Below are 21,192 nucleotides of genomic sequence, written 5' to 3'. Positions count from 1 at the left end.
ATCCCTTGTGTTACCTTCTCTTTAACTGGAGTTTATTATAATGAGAAGAAAATGACATTTTCGACTTTTTTTTTAAATCAATCTCCATTGTTCTCCATTGGTGACCCTAGTAGCTTTGTGGAGGAAGCTCACACAGTAGGGAATTTTCCTTGCCATGCATAAACTCTGAAGGGAGTTTAGAAGCAAAGATTTTCAGTTGTTGGCATTTCTGAGCCATCTTCTATTGAAATGGGTGTCTGTTTCAATGACAAGTAGCATAGCAGGTGTGTAAGGGCTGTAAATCCCTGTTGTCAGGGAATCTCTTGTATGTTTCTAAAGGGAGTTGCAGTAAACATAGAAGGATGGATCTCTCCCAGAAAATCAGAAGTTGTTTGTTAAGCTGTTGTGACTTAACAAACTGATTCAGGCATGGGAAGTATTTCATGTTCAGCTGAAATAGAGGAGTGGAAGCATGGGTGGGTCTTGAATGAATCTCAGTGCGTTCCTCTACTTTGATTTCCCTGCCCCTAAGTGATTGGGATTTTCAAGGATGAGAAATGCTGTCTTTACATATTCTAAGGTGTTGCCAAGGGTGTCTTATCTCAGCAGTTCCTATTTTTGTTAACAGCAGGGTTCATTTTGTGCCAAGAAGGTCCAGAACAAGTGCTGGACACTATTTTTGGCCATCTGTACTAACATTCTAGCAGCACCATTTTTCCAAGTTATTCCAGCGATAATGTGATTGCCTGAGTAAAAGTCGCTCTGCAGCTGAACAGAGACCTTCTGTTTTCAGGACTGGCAGTTCCTCAGTTTTTATACATTTACACACTGCTCTCAGTTTCTGTGCATTTACACGCTGAGCATATGCACCGACTAAGAGAGATCTTATTCCGATTGCAGTCAGGCACTGGTTAATGGTAATTACAGAGTAGATTTATTTCACCATTTGCTACTAGTGCTGTGTTAGAGTATGCCCTATCTCTTTTTTAAGTAGCCATCTTCTTATCTTTTAAACAAATAGTTTTGATCATTCTTTGAATGTCTGAGAATTGTAGTTTTGAGCCCTCTTGAGCATGTTTCTGGCAGTATTACCTCATCTAAATCAGAAATAGTGCTGCTGCATAAGTGCCCTTAAATGCTGTGTCTGCTACATCTATATTATAATAATGAAAGCTTTGAAAAGAAACTGATTGACATTAATCCCAAATGAAATGTTTACTCTGTGTTTAATACCTGGTGGGCAATTCAGTGCTCTGAATCTATATTAAAGAAGAAAAACGTTTAAGAAATATTATTCAGGCTCAAAATCAGGAACTCAAAAGTCAGAGCTGTACCACAGCGTGCATATATTATGAAATGACATTGAATTGTATGATCAGATACTGGGTTTTGCCCTCACTGAATTAAAAAAAATCAGCCTTTTTCAGAGGCTGATTAAGTGTGTTTTACAGCAGAAGTATATAAGACTGCTTCCCAAACCTGTTGTACCTGTGGGTTAGACAGCTTTTGAAGCCCTGAGGAGCTGGATCTCACATTCCTGCTTCTGCTGTGGAGTCTTGTATCATGTTGAGCAACAGTGAAAAGGCATTTGCAGGTGAACAATCCTTGCTCGTCACCTAATTCACAGAAAGCTGCCTTAAAATCTTACGGTCTGATGCTGAGAAGTATTGATCTCATAAATGTTTCAGTGGCAGAGCTGGATGTTTTGTTCCATAATTTGGGCTCCCTTAAACAGTGACTTTTCCTACATGTGGTCCAGTGTTTGTACCCTTAGAAGCTCTAAAAACAGCATGTGCTCTGATCTTACTGGGGTGTCCAGACAGAACTAAGGTGAAATAGTACACTTTCTGTGTTACATTTCAAGATTGAGTACTGCAGTCAGCCTTGGGCTGTGGCATGTCCTCAAGAGCCTGAGATCCAGTGGGCCATGAAACCTCTCTCAGAAAGATGAGATGTGGCACTGCGTTTTATGTAACACACTGTGCTCTGTAATTGGCTTTTTAAATGCATTTATAGAAACACCGAATTACTTGCAGGGGGAATAATATTGCTGCGGTGTTCAGGAGACGGGTTTATTTGGTGGGTTTTTCTGTCCTTTGCCTTAAGCAGAAGTCAAATACGAATGTAGGTGGGCCTGTGGTTCTCCGCTATGGGGACAAAGGAGAGATGGGGAGAGAGAAGGCTAAGCAGTACAATTGGCAGGAAATTCATCTTTAGTGGAGGCAGACATGTTTCCCTCTCAGCATACAGTTGCTTTTTCACTGAGATGCTAGGGATGGATTCATGAAGGCTGAGCCGGTCCCTTTAGCTGGGAGAGTCGCTAAAGATCAGCACATTCTGAAGTCTAATCTTCATTATCATTAATCCAATCAACCGTCAGTTGTTTTAACAATTAGCTCTATTCACTAAAGTCATTAAAACTCCCTTTGCCTCAGTGTAACCCCCTCCAGGTTCCTATTGCTAGTAGGTGACTGTCCTCATGCACTAACATGGAGTGTGTTGTGGTAAATAACAATCCAGGACTGTGTAGCCACTCAACCTACTATTTCTGTCAGTAATGATTCAGGGGAGAAGTGCCTTTAGGTACTGTCCTAAATAGTCCTCTAAATCCTGAAAATCAGTGAGAAACAAAAGGAACTTAATTATAATTTGTACTGACAGCTCTGCCTACTACTTAGATTGCAGAGTATTTCCATTAAATTAGTTTGGGTTGTTTGTGGAGGGAAGATACAGAAATTGCTCTGGTTTTCTTTCCTTTTCTTTTTTTGTTTTTATTTTTTTATTTTTTAATATATATATATATATATATATTGTGCAAAACTTGTCAAATGCTTACTTTATGCTGAGCTTTTCCATTCTATGCATCTACCTAAGTTTAAACTGCTTAGGAAAAACTAAGAATGGGCTGAGAAAGCAGAGTAAGAGACAGGGAAAAGGTAGCTTCCTTTGCCTGTGTTGTAATGTTCTGAATAGCAAGTTTTGCTGTGAAGAGATCTTTTGTCTCTCTAGCTTGTCTGGCATTTTTCTGGATCCCTGTTGGTAGGAACCCCTGTCCTTTCCTCAGTCCTTTAATAGTCCCTTTTCCACATCAAATGAAGCACTCAGTGTTAGTGCTGAAATTCATGTTCCTCTGTGCATCCTGTGACATTTTCTCTTCCACAGATATTTTTTTCTATTTTCCACATTGTGAAAGATGAACTGTGTGCATATAATGTCTGATTTACTGCAGAAGAACTAAATATTTGTGAGAGTCAGGGGAAATACAACAAGAAAATGGCTGCAGCAGTCACAGGAATGAGATCTGATGACCCTCCAGGCCAGCTATGTTTCTGTGTTGTTTCAGACTGGTCATTTTTAGGTGAACTTCTCCAAGGCTGTCATGAACTGTTTCTCCTAGTCAGTTGAGGTGCCCAGTCCTAGAGCCTGGAAGATAATGGGTAAAAATATTGCATGCCTATTGCTGAAACAAGATTCGAAGAAGCAAGTTTCAGTATCTAAAGGGGAGCTATAGGAACAAGGGGACAGACTCTTTAGCAGCGTCTGTGGCAATAGAACAAGGGGAAATGGCTTCAAGCTCAGGGAGGGTAGATTTAGGTTGGGTATAATGAAAAAATCTTTTACATTGAGGGTGGTGAGGTGCTGGAACAGGTTACTCAGTGACGAGGTGGAAGCCCCATCCCTTGAGACTTTAAAGGCGACGCTGGATAAGGCCCTGAGCAACCCAGTCTAGCTGAGGTGTCCCTGTTCAGTGCAGGTGAGTTGTACTAGAGGGCCCTCAGAGGTCCCATCCAGCTCTAAGTATTCTATGATTTTATGTGTCTATGATTTCTTAGGTCTCTCAAACCAAGTACTGCTCCAGTCAGCAGATACTGCTAAAATTCTGCTGTCTGTGCCTCCATGTAGTGGTAATAATGCTACTTCTAGAAGAAGGTCATAGCAGATTTTGAAATAAATTACCTTAATGTTTTGTGCTTGCAGTCAAGAATAAAGAGTTGGGTGAGATGAACGCTGGAGGAATAAAAATGAGCTGAATGATCACAGTATAAAATACAGTGTCATGCACCTAGCGTCCTTTGTAAACATCTCCTGTAAACATGGAGCTCATCAACTGGAAACTGCAAAGGAGGAAGAAAGTTCTGGGAGTGTTGCTACAGCTTGTGATAATTGAAGCAGCTCTTCCATGATCTTAAAAGGTCTCAGTAGCCATTGAAGAAGAACTAATGCCATTGGGATTTTGAGATATCTCATCTGGAGAGTTACATACACTTCAGCTTCTTCTGTACAGCAGAAGGATGAGAGCAAACTGGAGAAAGTGCTAGCTCCTCTTGCACCATCTCTGTGTTTTTGCATACAGTGAAGTTACAGCAGATGTAGCACGCATGCTTGGGCACTGTGCGTGTAATGCATGGGGAAAACTGACCTTTTCCTTCTCTCAAGTGAAATAAAGTCATTGGGAATTGTTTGTAAATATGCTGGCCCTATACTTCAGAGCTTGAGCTGCTTTAATCACAGCATGCCTCAGGGAGCCAGATGACCAGTGTATCTGTCCTTGAGAGCGTGGGACCAGATGAGATCTTTCACATGGCTGGTTTTTATGCTTTTGTGTGTGCCTGAACAGGATATATGCGCTCTCTGTTGGTATTTCCAAGATGCAGGAAAGCTCCAGGTTATCTACTTGCCCTGCCTTATACAGTGTCTTTGAGTGGAAAGCCATCGGTTGTGGCTATACTGAAGGAAGAAATATGTCATCAGAGTGGGAACATTGCCATTCTCAATCTTTGGATGGCCTTCACTTCACGTTTGTCATATGCAGTACACATTCATAAGGAGCATGTGTCACTGCTGATGTGATGTGCCGTGTCATAGAAGCTCTGCTGACATTTTGTGACCTCTTAATGTCTAACAGAAGAGGTTTGCAACATATAAATGCCATCTGCCATGGCAAACTAACTTCTCAGTTCTCTAATCACATACGCCTCTTCTGAAATGCTACATCACCACAAAAAAAATCAGCATATTAATGGAGGAAGCCTGTCATTTCTCTCATTCTCAAGATTCTTTACATAATTCATCTATTAATTTTATTTTCTTCTTCTGACAAACCCTGAAGGGTGGAAATTGCAGAAAAGCCATGATAGCTTCAGGAGTTCTGTTTCATTAGAGCTCTATTTATTGTCTGATTCTTTGGTGCTGCGAATTGAAACCATTCTCCCTATGACTTTAATCTCTTGCATATACTCATGGGATTCACAGATGGACATGTTTTCACAGCACGAGCTGTCTCAGGAACACGCAACAGGACTTTGTGGCTGAAGTTAGGGAGTAGGTTGTAAAAAGCAGAGAGTTTTCCTTGTCTTTGTTCACTTAGACCGTTATGGCAACTGAGATGTGCTCATTATTTTAAATTGATTTGACTTGTGCCAGTTTGTCACACTGATAGCCTCAGATGTGGGATAAGCAGACCAAACTTTGGCTTCAGTTTTTACCGGGCTGACATCTTGTATAGTTGTTCTGCTTTTGAATCAATAGTGGTGATTTTTGTAGGATGAGAAAGTAAGCAGTGTTTTGTGCTTTGATGGGAGAAGAGAGCACTTTATCCACTTACCCTTTACGTTGCTTGCTGCTGGTGTCAGGTGGTACAGCTTTTACATGTAGGTAGGACAAACTTTATAAAGCTTTTGCAGGAAGTTTGCACGTGTTACTGGCCCCGTATACAGCACAATTGGGTTATTTTACGAGTAACAATGAGCAATGCATATTTTAGATGGTGCTAAGGTACAAAACAGACTGGCAAAGGGGATCTGATTCTTCTACAGACTGGCAAAAGGGAACTGATTCTGCTTCCTGGCCCGAAGTGCTTTTACATGTTTCCCAAGAGCTACAGAAGCATGGCCTAGCCCTCACAGCCAACTGGGCCCGTTTTAATCACTCTGCTACAGGTGGGGAAGGAGATATACTGAAAATTAGGTGACAAGACCAACAAATCTGTGAATGCAGCAAAGCAAGCTGCTGGAAGTCCTGATTCGCACACTTGTCTCATTATGTCACGCTCCAGTACCATGGGCCAGCCCCCTCCTTCCAACTGTGTTTGTACTTACCGTCAGTGATATAGCAGGCTCCAGTACTGATCCTAACACTGACTGTTGGACATAAACATAGCCAGAGGAGAGCCACAAAGATGATCAGAGGGCTGCAGCAACACTCCTATGAAGAAAAGCTGAGAGTGTTGGGCTTGTTTAGCTTGGAGAAGTAGACTCTATGGAGACCTCATTGTGGACTTCCAGTGCTTGAAGGGAGAGGGCCAGCTTTTCCCATGAATCTGATATTGACAGGACAGTGGCTTTAAACTAAGAGAAGGTAGATATAAGTTAGACATTAGGAAGAAATTCTTTACTCAAAGGGTAGTGAAGCACTAGCCACAGGCTGCCTATAGAAGCTGTGGGTGCCCCATCTCTGGAGCTGTTCGGGGCCAGGTTGGATGGGGTTCTGGGCAGCCTGGTCTAGTGGGTGACAGCCCTGCCTATGGTAGCAGGGTTGGAATTGGGTGGGCTTTAAGACCCTCTTCCAACTTAAGCCATTCTATGATTCTATGATTTCCTTTATACAACTTATCCTCGGGCTCCCTGTTAGTGAATAAGAGATCTTTTTCATTCTCTTCACTTAGAAATGATCCTGTATATTTTTAGGTGCCATGGAAAGATTAAGTAAAAAATCACACAAGAAATCCAAAAATCTCAGATCATGCTGATGTATGTAAGTAAGTTTTGGGGAGGCAGCAGGATTTGCTATTGTACAGCGTTTCAAGGCTAAGTCATTGTGCTGCACTGCTGCCCTCATAGCGAGCCATATGGCAGGGTCCTACTGTGCAAGTACTTCCCTAAGGTTCCTGCTCACAGATGGAGCAACGGAACCAAAAGGCCTGCTGTGCAGGAGTTCAGTCAGGTTTTGTAACTGCATTGCCAGGCAACCATTTCAGTCGCCTTTCTGTTTGACCTGTTTTTCTAGCTCCCGGTGAGCTCTGTGAAACAAGCTTATTCGTAGTTGATTTCATGCAATTGTTAGTTTACCATTCTTAATGTCAAGAAATTAATGTGAAGGAAATACTTTTGCAACTCTGCCGTAATGACTGGTCTGCTTGCCATGGCCCTACAGCAGGAGGAGAAGCCATCCTTTAGCACGAATTTCACTGTGAGGATGGCTGTACTAATAGTTACTGCAGAGCAGTTTGGGCAGCATCAAGCTACACACCACTTCATTGTGAAACTGAATTGTTCTGGGAGATAGCAATTCCAGCACCTGGAACGGATGATATTTGAGCTCCTAGCAGTACAATGTGAAACTTTTTATTGCAGCTTAGTCGCAGATAACATTTAAAATGTCTAGCAAGAGTGTGTGGGATTGGGGAGTGTCTCAATAGTGGTACTGTAACACATCCAGGCACTTCAGAGCAAGAAACTGTACCCCAAGCTGGGTGTCACTGGGTGACATCAGAGTGCTGGCTTTTGTTTTCTGCTTAAATAATAACCAGGTACATTCTGTGTGGAAAGGGATTGTCAGAGTGAGAAGAGCTATTTAGCATCAAGCAAAGTAAACAGTGAGACATTGCTGTTGAAAATGCTGCATGAAGAGCTGGTCTTGTTGCTTTTCTTCTAATACTTAGCAACTTTTTTTTGTTTTAGGAACTTTCCGCTGTACTTTCTGTGAGACCGAAGTGGAAGAGGATGAGTCGGTGATGCCAAAAAAGGATGCAAGGACACTCGTGGCAAGATTTAATGAGCAAATTGAGCCCATCTATAAGCTACTTCGTGAGACAGAAGATGTCAACTTAGCCTATGAAGTCCTCGAACCAGAGCCCACTGAGATTCCTGCCTTGAAGCAGAGGTGGGAACGGCCCCTGTCTTCTTTGACCATAGTGCTTTTTTGTAGTACATTCATCTTCTCTGTGAGGCTTTCCCAAGCCTTGTCCATTAGGGTCTCACTTATTCAGCACCAACAGTGCAAGCCAACAACAAATTCCCTGAGGAATGTATGGTTTGTAAACAAGATAACTTGCTTACCCACAACCACTTCTGGATGCACTTTTCTGTGGGGTCAGGTACATGGATCACCTACGGATTGGATGTATTCCAAGTCTTTGCCCCAGTATTTAGGAAATGCAAGCTGTGGTCGTTTTGTAAATCTCTTCAGGTGCTAACTACTTTACACTTTGTGTTTCAAATCCATCTGTGACAAAACTAGATTGAAGACATCATTTGTAATAAGGGCATTTTTTTTCCACATTTCCTTCTGCTTGTTACTCTTTTCAGGGGTTGACCATGTTATAGTCAGAAAATCAGAGAGTCAGGTGGGGGAGTGGCTGTTTATGAGAGTGGATAGTGATAGGTCAAGGGGGAATGGTTTTAAACTTAGACAGGGGAGGTTTAGGTTAGATATGAGGAGGAAGTTTTTCACACAGAGGGTGGTGACGCACTGGAACAGGTTGCCCAAGGAGGCTGTGGATGCCCCATCCCTGGAGGCATTCAAGGGCAGGCTGGATGTGGCTCTGGGCAGCCTGGTCTGCTGGTTGGCGACCATGCACATAGCAATGGGGTTGAAACCAGATGGTCACTGTGGTCCTTTTCAACTCGGGCCATTCTATGATTCTGTGATCCTATGATCTTTAAACCTTCCAAGAGCCTTTGGGAAATGACATTTTCCTTCAGAACTTTTGTAGTTGAACGAAATCAGTGATGTTTAAATAATGCAGAAAGATGTGGGGAGCTGTCAGTTTTGTCAGCTATAGTGAAATGTGATGCACTTCTCTCTGTTTAAAAAAATAATTAAACGCCCAGGAAAAAAAATCTGTACCACAGGGGGAAGCATCCCACAGTGCCTTGGGATGCTTGACTTTAGTTAATGGGAGAACAAGCAAGAAATGCTTTTCTTTACTTTCAAGCTAACCTTGAGAGAGAATGTTCATCATATATTAATGCTAGACAGTTTCTAATTAGTATAATAAAAATTACTTGTCTATTCATAGTCTTTTTCTAGCCAAGGATGTAGCTAATTTTGTTCATCGTTCTGGTAGAAAAACAGATGCAATATACGGCAGGGAGAAGATATTTCCAAGGTCACTCAATATGTCTGTGTTGATACGGGGAGTCTTTGAAGCCTTTGTTCCCAAGCTGAATCACTAAATTTTGCTTTACAAGCTATGTTCTGTAGTTTGTGTACTAAAACAGGGATAACCCCACCAAAAAAAGGGTCAGTTCTCAGTCTTCCCCATGGCTACCTTGTCTCAGTGCACAGAAAGTCAGCACAGCAGAAGCTTGGTACAGACCCATGATTAAATAGGAGCACCCACTTGCTTGACTCTTAAATACTTAAAAAACACTGTAAATGATTAATTACTCCAAGCAGGGAATGACAAAATAAATAAGCATTTTTTAATCCTTTCTTGAGCACAACTTACTTCAGCACATATGATGATTTAATTATTTATTAACTCTTATTAATTCAAGGCAGATAATTGCATGAAAGTATTGCTGTGAGGTTGGTTTTTTTTTAAGTGCCAAATCCTGGGTTATTTAATATGGCCATTTCATAGAGTCTTGAGTTTTTGAAATCATTGGCAGAACTGACTTTTGATGTTTTTGAAACAGACAGAAGAGGTCACAAAGCGCCCACATCTTCTCTCTGCACAGACACAGGCAACTTGCAGTTGTTGAAGCTCTAACCAACTACACCAACTGCGTGCAATTATCATTCACCTGCCATGAAAGCTGGTCATACCTCCATCTGTACTTTCCTAGGAGTCATTAATTTGCTTAATCTTGGCAGAGTGTGAGTTACCTATGTAGTTTTCAAAATATATGGGTTTTATCTGAGCCATTCTACATGGTTTCCTAAAACAGATGGATTTTAATAGCCCCTTCGTTTTCTTATGTCAGAATAGCATGATGTTAGATAGCATAAATGTTCACAGAATTCATTTTTTGTGGTCATGCTATCAAGGGCCACAGGTTGTTTCCTTTGAAGCTGAATCTGTTGAGAGCAGCTAAATGAAAGAGTGCTTTGTTTCAAATACGGCACTAAGAGAGTTATCCTTGTTTTGCAAGACCTTTAATTAGTAGCCTGGACAGGCTTGAGATGAAAATTTCAACTTGTTTTCCCATTGCACAGTGTGGTTTCTGTGGGCCATAGCTCAGCTATGTTAAGACTTATTTATATCACATTTGAAGGTAGCTTAACCAATCATGGAGCAACCTCCATCATGGTTAAACAACCTATGGGTGACAGAGCAAATGTAGCTACAGCTGGGCCACTGAGCTTCTGCTGTCTGAGCAGTTTTTGGCTTCAGGGTGGCTGTGCAATGTCTGGAACCAGGTGAAGAAGTGCATCTTGGATCTAACAGAGGAAGTATTGTAAGAGCACATTGTCTTCATCTGCCCTGTGCTGCCTGTAAGGCAGCTTGCACATCTAGCCTTTTTCAGGTGCCTGATCTAGGGTGTTTAATCCCATCTCTTGGATGGGCGTGCTGAACAGTAAGATCTCTTCTTGCAGTAGGGCATATTCTGCTGGTCACATAGTCTTGAGGCTGCCCACTCCTAGTAGTACGGTTGGAGATGCAGTTGCATAAATGATGTGGTGAGTTGGGATACTCTTACAAAGTTCACTGAGGTCTGAGAGTCGACAAAATATCTTCATTATTCCAGGTGAATGTGACACATTGCAGTAGCTGGTTTGAAGTAGTTCATGTTGTAGGTGTTTCTTACAGCTGTTACCTTCATTTTGAACTGTTCCTGACATTACAGAGTAAGTATTTTGCGGTTAAATGATACTGCGTGGGCAAAAAGTCCATTTCGAATATACTTCTGGGCACCTCTGTGTGAAAGTATTATTAGGCAGCTCTTGGCACTAGAGAGTATTTAGCTGTCACACTGCAGCGTGGAGAGGGAGAAGCTGGGGGAGAGTTGCATTGTGCATCTTGTGAGGAAAGTGGATTACATAAAATTGTCAGGGAAACGCTGGTTACGGATTCCTATTGTGTGGGAAGCAGAGCGGTGCTTTTCACAGAACACATGCCTGTCTTGGAAAACTGAAAGGTGCCAACACTTGAAATAACACACTGGGAAGAAGGTCTCTCTGTGTGGTTCCTTAGGTTATATAAGCCGTGCATGTGCACGAGTCTTTTCCTTCAGCCCAGAAATTCAAGGTTGCTGTGAAGCTTTCCTAGCTAGGCTGCCTGTGGGAGAGGAGCACTTAGCGTGTGGACAGATGCTAACACAAACATTGTGAAGTATTTTGCTGTCGGATCACAGCGAATGCACTATTAAGAGGCTGTGAACAGTCCTCAATCCTAACCGATGCTCAGCACGCTGATATTTTGTATCTGGGAAAGAAAGATGATCACCTGCCTGTGTTTCCCCCTTGTTTACACTTAAAAAATGTGCAGAACTAGCTTGTCAAGCAGTGGTTAAATCCTCACTGGTTTAAAAAGATGCGTATTACTCAGGTCTCCAACTGCAACCTTATTTTAAGCTTCTCCGTTGGAGGAAAGGTTGCCGGGTAGATAGCAGCAAGTGAACCGTGCTCACTCACAACTTGTGTCAGCTCAGCTGATAGCAGCTGGCAGCAGAGCAGGAACACTGTTAGCATCCATCATCGATTTCCTCTGGACAAAAAGGAGAAACCCAGGCATGTCTGGTACCCGTGAAAAGCCTTAGCAGCCTTTGCCATTGGCAGTCAGATGGCTGCAATTCTATGGCATCTAATAGGGGTTGTGGATGGGCTCAATGTGCAGAGAATCTATTGTTTATCTGTGAAGATGAAATACAATTCGGAAGTAGAGGAATAATCACCGTTGACTTCCCCCACCTGGAGAGCAGAAAGCTTCCATTCTTCTGCATCTGTAGCCAGAGAGTATTTTCGGCTCATTTCCATCAGTATGCAGAAAATACTCCACCTGATGCCCTCTTGCCATCAGATTCAAGCAGGACTGTTTCCTTTCTTCATCAGTCCCCTGAGCTAGAAGGGAGCCTGAAGGAAAATGTGCCGGCAGCAGCTCCTCTCAGAATACAAAGGAGTGCTAGACTGTGCCTGTCCTACCCTCACATTCTGTTATCACCTTTCCCCTCCAGCTTTTTTTGCTGTGAAGACAGTTCTGTCTTATCCCTTCCTACTCTTCAGCACCATGCAAAGCCCATTGCCCAGCCCATCTCCCTGGTTTGAAGCTGTCCTCTCATCTTTCTCTGCCTGGACTTCCCACTCCTCCCAGGGCAGTCCGTGGACAGTGCAGATATGCTGCATAATAGGGGGAGATGTGCAGTGTCACTCACCATTCAAGCAAGGGTTAGACTGATATTTTTCATGATGAGTTAACTCCTTCAGGAGCCCTGAGGTTACTGTCTCACAGACTGAGCATGCGGGGTCTTTGCTCCTATCACCTGACTTGCTTAAAATTTAGTCATGGATTTTATCCAGTATAAGGTTGCTATGTAAAAGCATAAAAAGTGACCAGAAACCAAACAGTAGATTACTGTGGGACCAAGTTTTGCTGCTGTGACTTTTGTTTCAGGGTATTCTGGGATTGCACATTTGTTTTTATATTAAGTGCATCTGCATCCTTAATATTACTTCTTTTCTTCAGCACCTGCTTTAGAAGTTGCTATGGCTCTGTGTAGGATCCCATTAAAGACCATAAGTTGCCCATATCAGCAAACTGGTGTAGAAATTCCTGGACCACGCGTTAGAAATGAAAATTCTTGGTGCAGATAGTCTAGTTTAAGCGTTGCAATGCTGAGCAATGGGGCTTGTTCTGAGTGCTCTGGTTTTTTGTCTCTTTCATTTTTCTGTAGCAAGGAACGTACAGCTGGGACTGGTTCAGGGACAGCTGGGGTTACGGGTGGACACCATCGAGAAGCCTGGACTACAAAAGGACCATCCTATGAGGACTTGTATACCCAGAACGTTGTCATCAGCATGGAAGATCAGGAGGATGTTAACAGATCTGCAAGTGAAGGAAAGCCAGCCCGAGAGAGGCCGATTTGGCTACGGGAGAGCACAGTGCAGGGGGCTTACGATCCTGATGAAATCAAGGATGGTAAGAAAATTCACAGAGCAGAAGTGCTGCTCTGCTTATGTGATGCCAGAAATACATTACTCCATGTGTATAGCTGCTGGTCCCAATGCTCCAGATGTTGCCAGCTCCCTTCTCCCATGCAAGGCACCTGTGGTGTAGGTAGATGTAAAAAATCCCAGTTGATTAGATCCATAGAATTGTTTGTTCTTCTGCAATATTAATTATCTGTTACCTCTTCCTTTACCTTTATTAATGGATGTTCTTGTACCTTGAGAGTTTATTGCTTTTGGATGAAGGTCTTTCAGTTTCATCTAGAAAGTTGGCCTCCAATGAGACACTGCTGGAAACTAGCATTTATTAACATTTGGTGACTTTGAAGCCTATCAAACCTACCAGCAGTGATTTGGTTCTCCCAAAATATTTTATATGAAGAGTATATCAGAAATAAGCACAGCAGGGAAGCCTGCCACAGGTGAGTCCTTGTTGGTTTCTCATCGTCTTTGCTTTTATTTTCATCCATGTTGAGGACACGTTGGCTGACTGTAGCTAAGATCTTGTAGGCATTAGTAGAAACTTTCTGGATTGCTAAGTTTGCTAGTTAAACTTAAACACTAAAAATAGGAAAGAGAGACCTTTTGTCATTTGTGTGAGTGTAAATCAATAGCGGCAGTCTTCCAAGTCACTTGGGGATTATAGAATAATCCCTGTTGGTGCCCTAAGAACAGAAGATGGCAAAAGGGAATTGTGTATAAGCGTGAGACCCTGAAATAGCTCCTTTCCTAGCACCCAAAGAAGAGAGGAGTGCTATATGTAGAAGGAGATGTGAACAAATGGTCAGAAGATACCTGTTGATGTTGTTTGCATGCAATGCCTTCAGTACAAATGGATCTATAACGTTATCCCAGTAGATCAAATAAGAGTGGTGATTAAATGAACCTCCTCTTGCAGTCTAACAGGTGATGTTACTCAGGAGCCATAAGAGTTCTCATCATGTTTTTCTGCTAGACATTCAGTTCACCTTAAACAGGTTCCTTGAGACAACTTTTGGTGTACACAGCAGAGATGTTTCTCAGATGACACTGAAGAACATGGAGGGAGAGTGTATTTCCCACAGTGCAATGGCATCACTGCTTCACCTCACTGCTGGAGATCAAGGAGGGAGCTTGTGGAAATAGCCTGGAATTGCTGTTGGAACACATTCCTATGACTCTTGCATGTCATAAATAGGAAGGAATAAAATTTGGGGCCGCTAAATGAAAACATTGACTGCTTGGATATGGCAGGAACAGTTCTCACAAAAGTCTTTTGTGCTGTAGAATCACAGACAGGCAGGCAAACATAAGGCTGCCAACCTAATGCCTTTCCTCTTCCTTTCTTTCAAGAATTTTGTCAGTGTATTAGTAATAGTTGTGGTCATCACTTGTTACTAAAGCTTCATTTACAATAAAACACAGTTCCCATGAAGTTAGAGATGGGTCTTTTGACCTTTATTTTACCAAGGGGCAGCCAAGAACTCCCCTTGCTTTCAGTGCAAAATGCAGAACTTCCTTCCTTAGCTTACCTGTTTCTCGGCATTTTTTCATCTCAACAAGTGCATTTTTGATCTCTGGAGGGAAAGGCTTGGGTGCCAGCTGCTTGGATGTGGGGCTCACATCCCAGGTCTTGGAAAAGAAGGCAAGCGGTGTTAATTTATGTAAGCAGAAGGCCATCACATTGACTCCAGCAATTGTTTGCACACAGCTTCTTTTGGTGCAAGGGAGAAAGTTTGCCTTGGGGAGTCTGTCCTACTTTTTGGGCCTTTTTGGTACATAAGGTTTTCTGTATCTCTTTTTTTCCTTCTTAGTGCCTGTAGGTTTACTGATATTAAGAAGACTCACAGTACTCAGCAAATATAAGATGTTTTCTGCAAGAAAGCCACTTCTTGAGCAAGAATTTTAGCTTTTGAATCTGTGAACTGCAGACACGCTGCCTGCCCAAACCTCGTCAAACCTCTCCCAGCTATTGTGCAGCTAACCTTACTGAAACGGGGACACAGGTCTTGCATCTGCCAGATGGGAAACCACAGTCCCTTTCAGATAGAAGATGCAGGTAGAGAGCCAGACAGACTGGCCTCGCTGTTCTGGCTTGGCTGCAGGTTGGCATGTGGAAAGGCAGCTCTTTTAACACAGCCTTGCACGCTGTGCTGCACAGTGTGGCTTCAGGCTGTGAGCTTCATCAGCTTTGCAGGATAAATCCCACGCACTCTCACCATGATCCTCTAATGAACTTTTCCCCTTCCTGCCTGATAAGTGCAACCCCGAGCCTACCAGACTGTTTCATGCAGTCTGTAAACAGTGCTGTTTTATAACACATGATTTCCTTATACTCCCTGCTTGGATCCATCTTAATCCTTATAGATGAAGAGCTCAGCAGGGTAGGGCCAGGCTTGGGCTCTGCGTTTGTAGTCTGTGCTGGAAGCTCCCCATGATCATAGAACCATAGAATCATATAATGACTTGGATTTGAAGGGACCTTAAAGGTCATCTAGTTCCAGCTCCCCTGTCATGGAAAGAGCTGTCACCCACCAGCTCAAGCTGCCCAGGGCCCCATAGAACCTGGTCTTGGACACCTCCAGGGATGGGGCACCCACAGCTCTCTGGGCAGCCTATTCCAGTGTCTCACCACCTTCTGAGTAAAAAATTTCTTCCTAATATCCAACTTAAGTTTCCCCTCTTTTCGCTTGAAACTATTCTCCCTTATCCTGTCAGTATCAGACTGTGTAAAAAGTCTGTCTCCCCCTGTTTGCAAGTTCCTTCCAAGTACTGGAAGGCCACTGTGAGGGCTCCCTGGAGCCTTCTCCAAGCTAAACAAGCCCAACTCCCTCAGCCTTTCTTCATAGGAGAGGTGCTCCAGCCCTATGATCATCTTTGTGGCCTCCTCTGGACTTGCTCTAACAGCTTCACATCCTTCTTGTGCTGTAGGCCTCCAGCCTAGACACAGTAGTCCAGATGGGGCCTCACAAGGGCAGAGTGGAGGGGAGCAGTCACCTCCTTTGCACTGCTGACCACCCTTCTTTTGATGCAGCTTAGGATACAGTTGGACTTCTGTAATGGACCAACACAAGCAGGATGTAACACCTTAATGACTGCAAGTGCACAGATTTGCTGACTCATTTCAAACATTTCATCCACTAAAACACCCAAGTCCTTTTTTGCAGGGCCACCACTTTTCCAGCTTGTCCAGGTCCCTTCCTTCTATTCTACCAACTGCACCACTAGCTTGGTGTCATCAACAAACTCGCTGAGGATGCACTTAGTCCCACTATGTCATTGATAAAGATACTGAAGAGCACTTATCCCAAGACAGACCTGAGGGAGATACCACTTGTCACTGGCCTCCACCTGGACATACAGCCGTTGACCACAATCCTCTAGCTGCTACCATCCAACCAGTTCCTTATCCACTGAATGGTCCACCCTTCAAATTTTTCTTTCTCCAATCTAGAGATAAGAATATGATGTATGACCATGTCAAAGACCTTGCAGAAGTCCAGGTAGATGACATCAGTTGCCCTTCCATTGTCCACCAGTGCTTTCACTTCATTATAGAAAGCCACCAGTTTGGTCAGGCACAGTATGACCTTGGTGTAGCTGTGCTGGCTTTTTTGGATCACCTCTTCATTTTCCATCTGCCTTAACGTAGCTTCCAGAAGGATCTGTTCCATGATCTTCTCAGGCACAGAGGTGAGGCTCACTGGCCCATAATTGCCCCAGCGTTCCTTTCTCTCTCTTAAAAATGGGAGTGATGTTTTCCTTCTTCCAGTTACCAGGGACTTCTCCTGACAGCTATAGCTTTTTAAATATGATGGAGGTTGGCTTGGCAACCACATCAGCCAGTTCCTTCAGGACCCTGAGATGCATGTTGTCTGGCCTTGTATATATACTTGTATAGATTCTATAGAGAATCTATAGATTCTATAGTCTTTATACTTGTATAGATTCAGTCTCATAGGTGGTCTTGAACTTGCACTGCTCTTACAGTGGGTTGCATTTTGCTCCTCCACCCCCCAGCTAGAGGTTCAGGGATGTATAAGTTATGGGAAGCCTGACTGGCAGTGAAGACTGAGATAGAGAACTCGCTGAGTGCCTCAGCCTTCTCCATGTCTGTTGAAGTCTGTTCTCATTTATCAGAGTGGGTACACTCGTCTCTGTAGAATCTCTTCATGTTATTTTTCACATCCCTTTCCAAGTGCAGTTCCAGGTGCACATTGGCTTTCTTGGTCCCATCTCTGCATGTCCGAACAGCATCCCAGTGTTCTTCCCAGGCCACCCATCCCTGCTTCCACTGCCTGTACATTTCCTTCTAATTCCTCAGCCCGACCAGCAGCTCAGCCATGCTGGTTTCCTGCCTCCTCTACTTATTCTTATGCTGGGGGATTGAGAGCTCTTGTGCTCTCAGAAATGTGTCCTTAAAGAGCCGTCACCTCTGTTCCATTCTTCTGTACCTGACAGTTTCCCAGGGGATCCCATCCAGTAGTTCTTTAAACAGGCAGAAGTTGGAAGATGGAAGGGACCTCAAAGATCATCTAGTCCTCCAGGCTGTTAAGAGAAAACTTCATTCTCTCCATCTCTTAAGGGCACACAGAGGGGTTGTGACGCAGCCAAGGATGCACAGCAGCAGAAGGGAAATTAAGATTCAGAGCACCTTCAGTTCCAGCACCCCAGTCTCCCTGAGGAAACTCTCATTCCTTTGCATCTCTTTGCAGGAGGGCGGGACCTGGATGCCTTCCAGGAGCGTGAGGAGGGCCGGGCAGCTCTGGATGATAATGAAGAGGTGATGCGTGCCCTGCTGATCCATGAGAAGAAGACACCCTCTGCTTCTACAGTCGCCGCTGGAGGTGCCGCTCCTCTCTCCGGTGCCAACGCCAGTGACTCCGAGAGCGAGACGAGCGAGTCAGAGGAAGAAACTCCTCCCCGTCCTCCTGCTGCAGCCACCATGGCGTACGGGCTGGAAGAGGAGGATGAGGAGGAAGAATTTGAGGTGGTGGCAGAGGATCCCACCGTCACAGTGGCTGGGCGTCCACACACTTACAGCCAAGTGAGCCAGCGCCCTGAGCTGGTGGCCCAGATGACTCCGGAGGAAAAAGAGGTTTATATAGCCATGGGGCGACGCATGTTTGAGGATATGTTTGACTAACTGCTTCCTGCCACAACATTTTTTAAACAGTTTTTTTTAATCCAGAGACTTCCTAGTAAAACAGAAGACTGAATCTTTCCTCACCTGTGCACAGGGACAATGGGGCTTGGAGCTGCTGATCTCAGGCATCTTGCCCAACAGAGAGAGGGAGCAGGAAGGCTCTATGTGCCAAAACAGGTAGGGGAGGAAAAGTGAGGATGTTTGCGAGCTAAAAATCTACTTCAGTGTGCCCAGCACTGGTTTAACTCTCTGCAGCTGAGTAGCTGCCTTCCCCCAATTGCTCGGGTCTATTTTTGTTGCAGGTCCTAGTGAGCTCCAAGTCCCTGCCCTCAGAGAACACAAGTGCTCGGTGGTGTGGTCAGAGTGCTCTGCAGAAGGTGTGCATAGTTCAGAGGAGAGGGAAGTAGTGCTCTGCTTGAGCATTACTTGTGGCTGACCTCCTGCCAGCAGCCGCTGGCCATGGTATAGTCACTGCTGAGCAGCCCCTCTTCTGGGCAGCAACACGTTCCTTTCTTTGCTCCCCCTCTCTCTGTAGTCACCTCAGCACCTCAAGGTCAAGAGTAACTCAGAACACAGAGTGAAAGTCTTGGCAAGCACGCAGCCACTCTGTCGGTGTAACAAAAGCCTTTCATGGATCTGAGCTGTCAGAGAGCTCTGACTTACCAGGAGCTACCTTCATTCCCAACAGTGCTGCTTGGCACTTCTGCCCAGCTCTGTCCAGCCTCCAGGGCAGCGATGGCCCGCTGTGTGCAGGGCTGCTGTCAGGCACTACCAGAGAAACAGCATCGCTAGTTTGTATTTTCAGTCACACCCAGGTTGCATTAATTTAAGTGGAATCATGCGATTTCGAATTCTGCTCTGGCATGCTCTCTTTCCATAGAAGACCACGTACCAGTGCCTACAGAGCAATACCGTATTTGTAATGTTTTCTCTACCAGCCCAAAGTGACGTTTTCCCTTTAAATTGTAGTGTTTTCTTATCCAGCAAGCAAAGTGATAAAAGAATTTGGTGTTTCAGAGTGTAGGGGCAGCATTGCATGCTGCTTTACACAGGCAGTCTGACTGCTGTTCACTGAGACTGTAAATCTGTTTTACACTAATTCTGCTTTTTAGGTTCTGCTAACCCTGTAATGCCGCCTCTATGGTTTGATTTTTAGCTTCTTGATTTTTTGAACTCCTTGTTATAAAGTGTTTTAAGTTTGCTTTTAAGTCATTTTAAAGTGGAATAAATACATGGAAACTTCTCCCCTTTGTTGTCTTCCAATTTGTCATGTTTACGAGGGTGGATAGTGACAGGACAAGGAGGAATGGTTTAAACTGAGACAGGAGAGGTTTAGGTTAGATATGAGGAGGAAGCTTTTTACACAGAGGGTGGTGATGCACTGGAACAGGTTGCCCAAGGAGGCTGTGGATGCCCCATCCCTGGAGGCATTCAAGGCCAGGCTGGATGGGGCTCTGGGCAGCCTGGGCTGGTGGTTGGCGACCCTGCACATAGCAGGGGGGTTGGAACTGGATGATCTTCGCAGCCTTTTTCAACCCAGGCCATTCTATGATTCTGCGTGTCTTGTTGGAAATCTTTGCTTATCATTTTGATTTACTTGATTCAAGAAAACAACCCATTTGAGGCCGTCCTTTGGGACTCTTTTAAATCCCACACTATATCTCTGCTCTGCTCCACGGATGCTTCCTGCTTCCACACTTCTGGAAAGGACACTTGATTAGAGCAGTGCTGTGTGGGCCCCTTTGATCAGCGCTTCCATTCCCTTCTCTTTTAGAGTTTTGCTATGGAGAGGCCTCACTGACATTTGTTCCCAGCTAAAATGATGCTCTTGCACAGATGGATCCATATCAAGCTTCTAGAATCAAGCTGATAAGTCAGACTCAATGAGCAGCTCGCAGGAAAAAAAAAGAAAGTTCTTTGCCAGTTCTGTCTCAAATCTAATCTGAATTCAAGGTTAACCCTGGAGAAAAGCAGCTCCTTTTACAGAGATCCAAGGATAGAAACTGAGAACTAATCCTGAGTGCCATGCAGCTACTTGTGCTCATAGCACACCAGTGGTTTTTAAGTCTGAAAAATGAAGCTGTAGGTTTTCTAGCTGCAGCAGGCTGGTACTAGTACTAGATAGGTACTAGATAGATGTCTAGAGGAAGGAAGGCATTGCAGCCTTCCTCCAGCCGCTGGACCGCATGAGCTGTGTTCATGCTAATCAAATAATACAGAGAGTGCTCCAGCTCTGAAGCCTTCCTGTGTGGCTGTTCTGCTAACCTCATTCAAACCATTCCCGTGTCTGCTTTTAGCCTGAAGCGCATGTTATCTGATGAGTGTGCTCATCAGTTCAAGCTGGAAAAGATAACAGGTTCCTCAAGCTTCTTGTGCTCCTGACCCCAAAAGCCCTAACACCAGCACCTATCCCACCTATGCGAGAGCCTCCATCTGCTCCCATTGTGGGGCAGGGAGCACGGTATCCTCCCTGTCTTACAGCAGGTTGGTGAAGGTGCTGCCCCGAGCAGCCTCTGCCCCAAGCCCATAGCAATACATGGGGTTGTTGTGACCAAAGTGCACAACCCAGCACTTGGTCTCATCCCATTGGCCTCAGTCCATGGATCCAGCCTGTCCAGATCCCTCTGTAGGGCCTTTCTACCCTCAGGCAGATCAATACTTCCCCCTAACTTGGTGTCACACTCAATTCTCTCATCCAGATAATCAGTAAAGAGATTAAACAGGTTGGGCCTCAGTGCTGACCAGTGAGGAGCACTGCTCATGACTGGTCACCAGCTGGATTTAACTCCATTCAGCAGCACTCTTGGCCTGGCCCTCCAGCCAGCTTTTACCCACCATTGAGTGTTCTGTCCAAGCCATGGGCTGCTTCTCCAGGAGCATGCTGTGGGAGAGCAGAATGCTATGCCAAAGGCTTTGCTGAAGTCTAGGTAGACTAATCCACAGCCTTTCCTTCATCCACCACCAATCCCCTGGTTGTC

The 21,192-nt window shown here is 44.3% G+C and overlaps 1 protein-coding gene across 1 annotated transcript in view; it reads left to right on the top strand.

The window, feature by feature from the left end:
* The window catches only part of GTF2E1 (general transcription factor IIE subunit 1), a 47,752-nt gene extending 28,295 nt beyond the window's left edge, over positions 1 to 19,457 (top strand). The window contains exons 3-5 of the mRNA XM_072336684.1: positions 7,659 to 7,860; positions 12,816 to 13,060; positions 17,784 to 19,457. Of these exons, the coding sequence (XP_072192785.1) occupies positions 7,659 to 7,860; positions 12,816 to 13,060; positions 17,784 to 18,214 (878 nt within the window). The 3' untranslated portion in view covers positions 18,215 to 19,457. The remainder of the gene's footprint in view (positions 1 to 7,658; positions 7,861 to 12,815; positions 13,061 to 17,783) is intronic.
* The last annotated feature ends 1,735 nt before the right edge of the window (positions 19,458 to 21,192 follow it).

Source organism: Excalfactoria chinensis, chromosome 1 (genome assembly GCF_039878825.1).
Source record: "Excalfactoria chinensis isolate bCotChi1 chromosome 1, bCotChi1.hap2, whole genome shotgun sequence".
Lineage (NCBI taxonomy): Eukaryota > Metazoa > Chordata > Aves > Galliformes > Phasianidae > Excalfactoria > Excalfactoria chinensis.
Note: the sequence above shows the minus strand (reverse complement) of the source record. Positions and strands in the feature narration are given on the sequence as shown.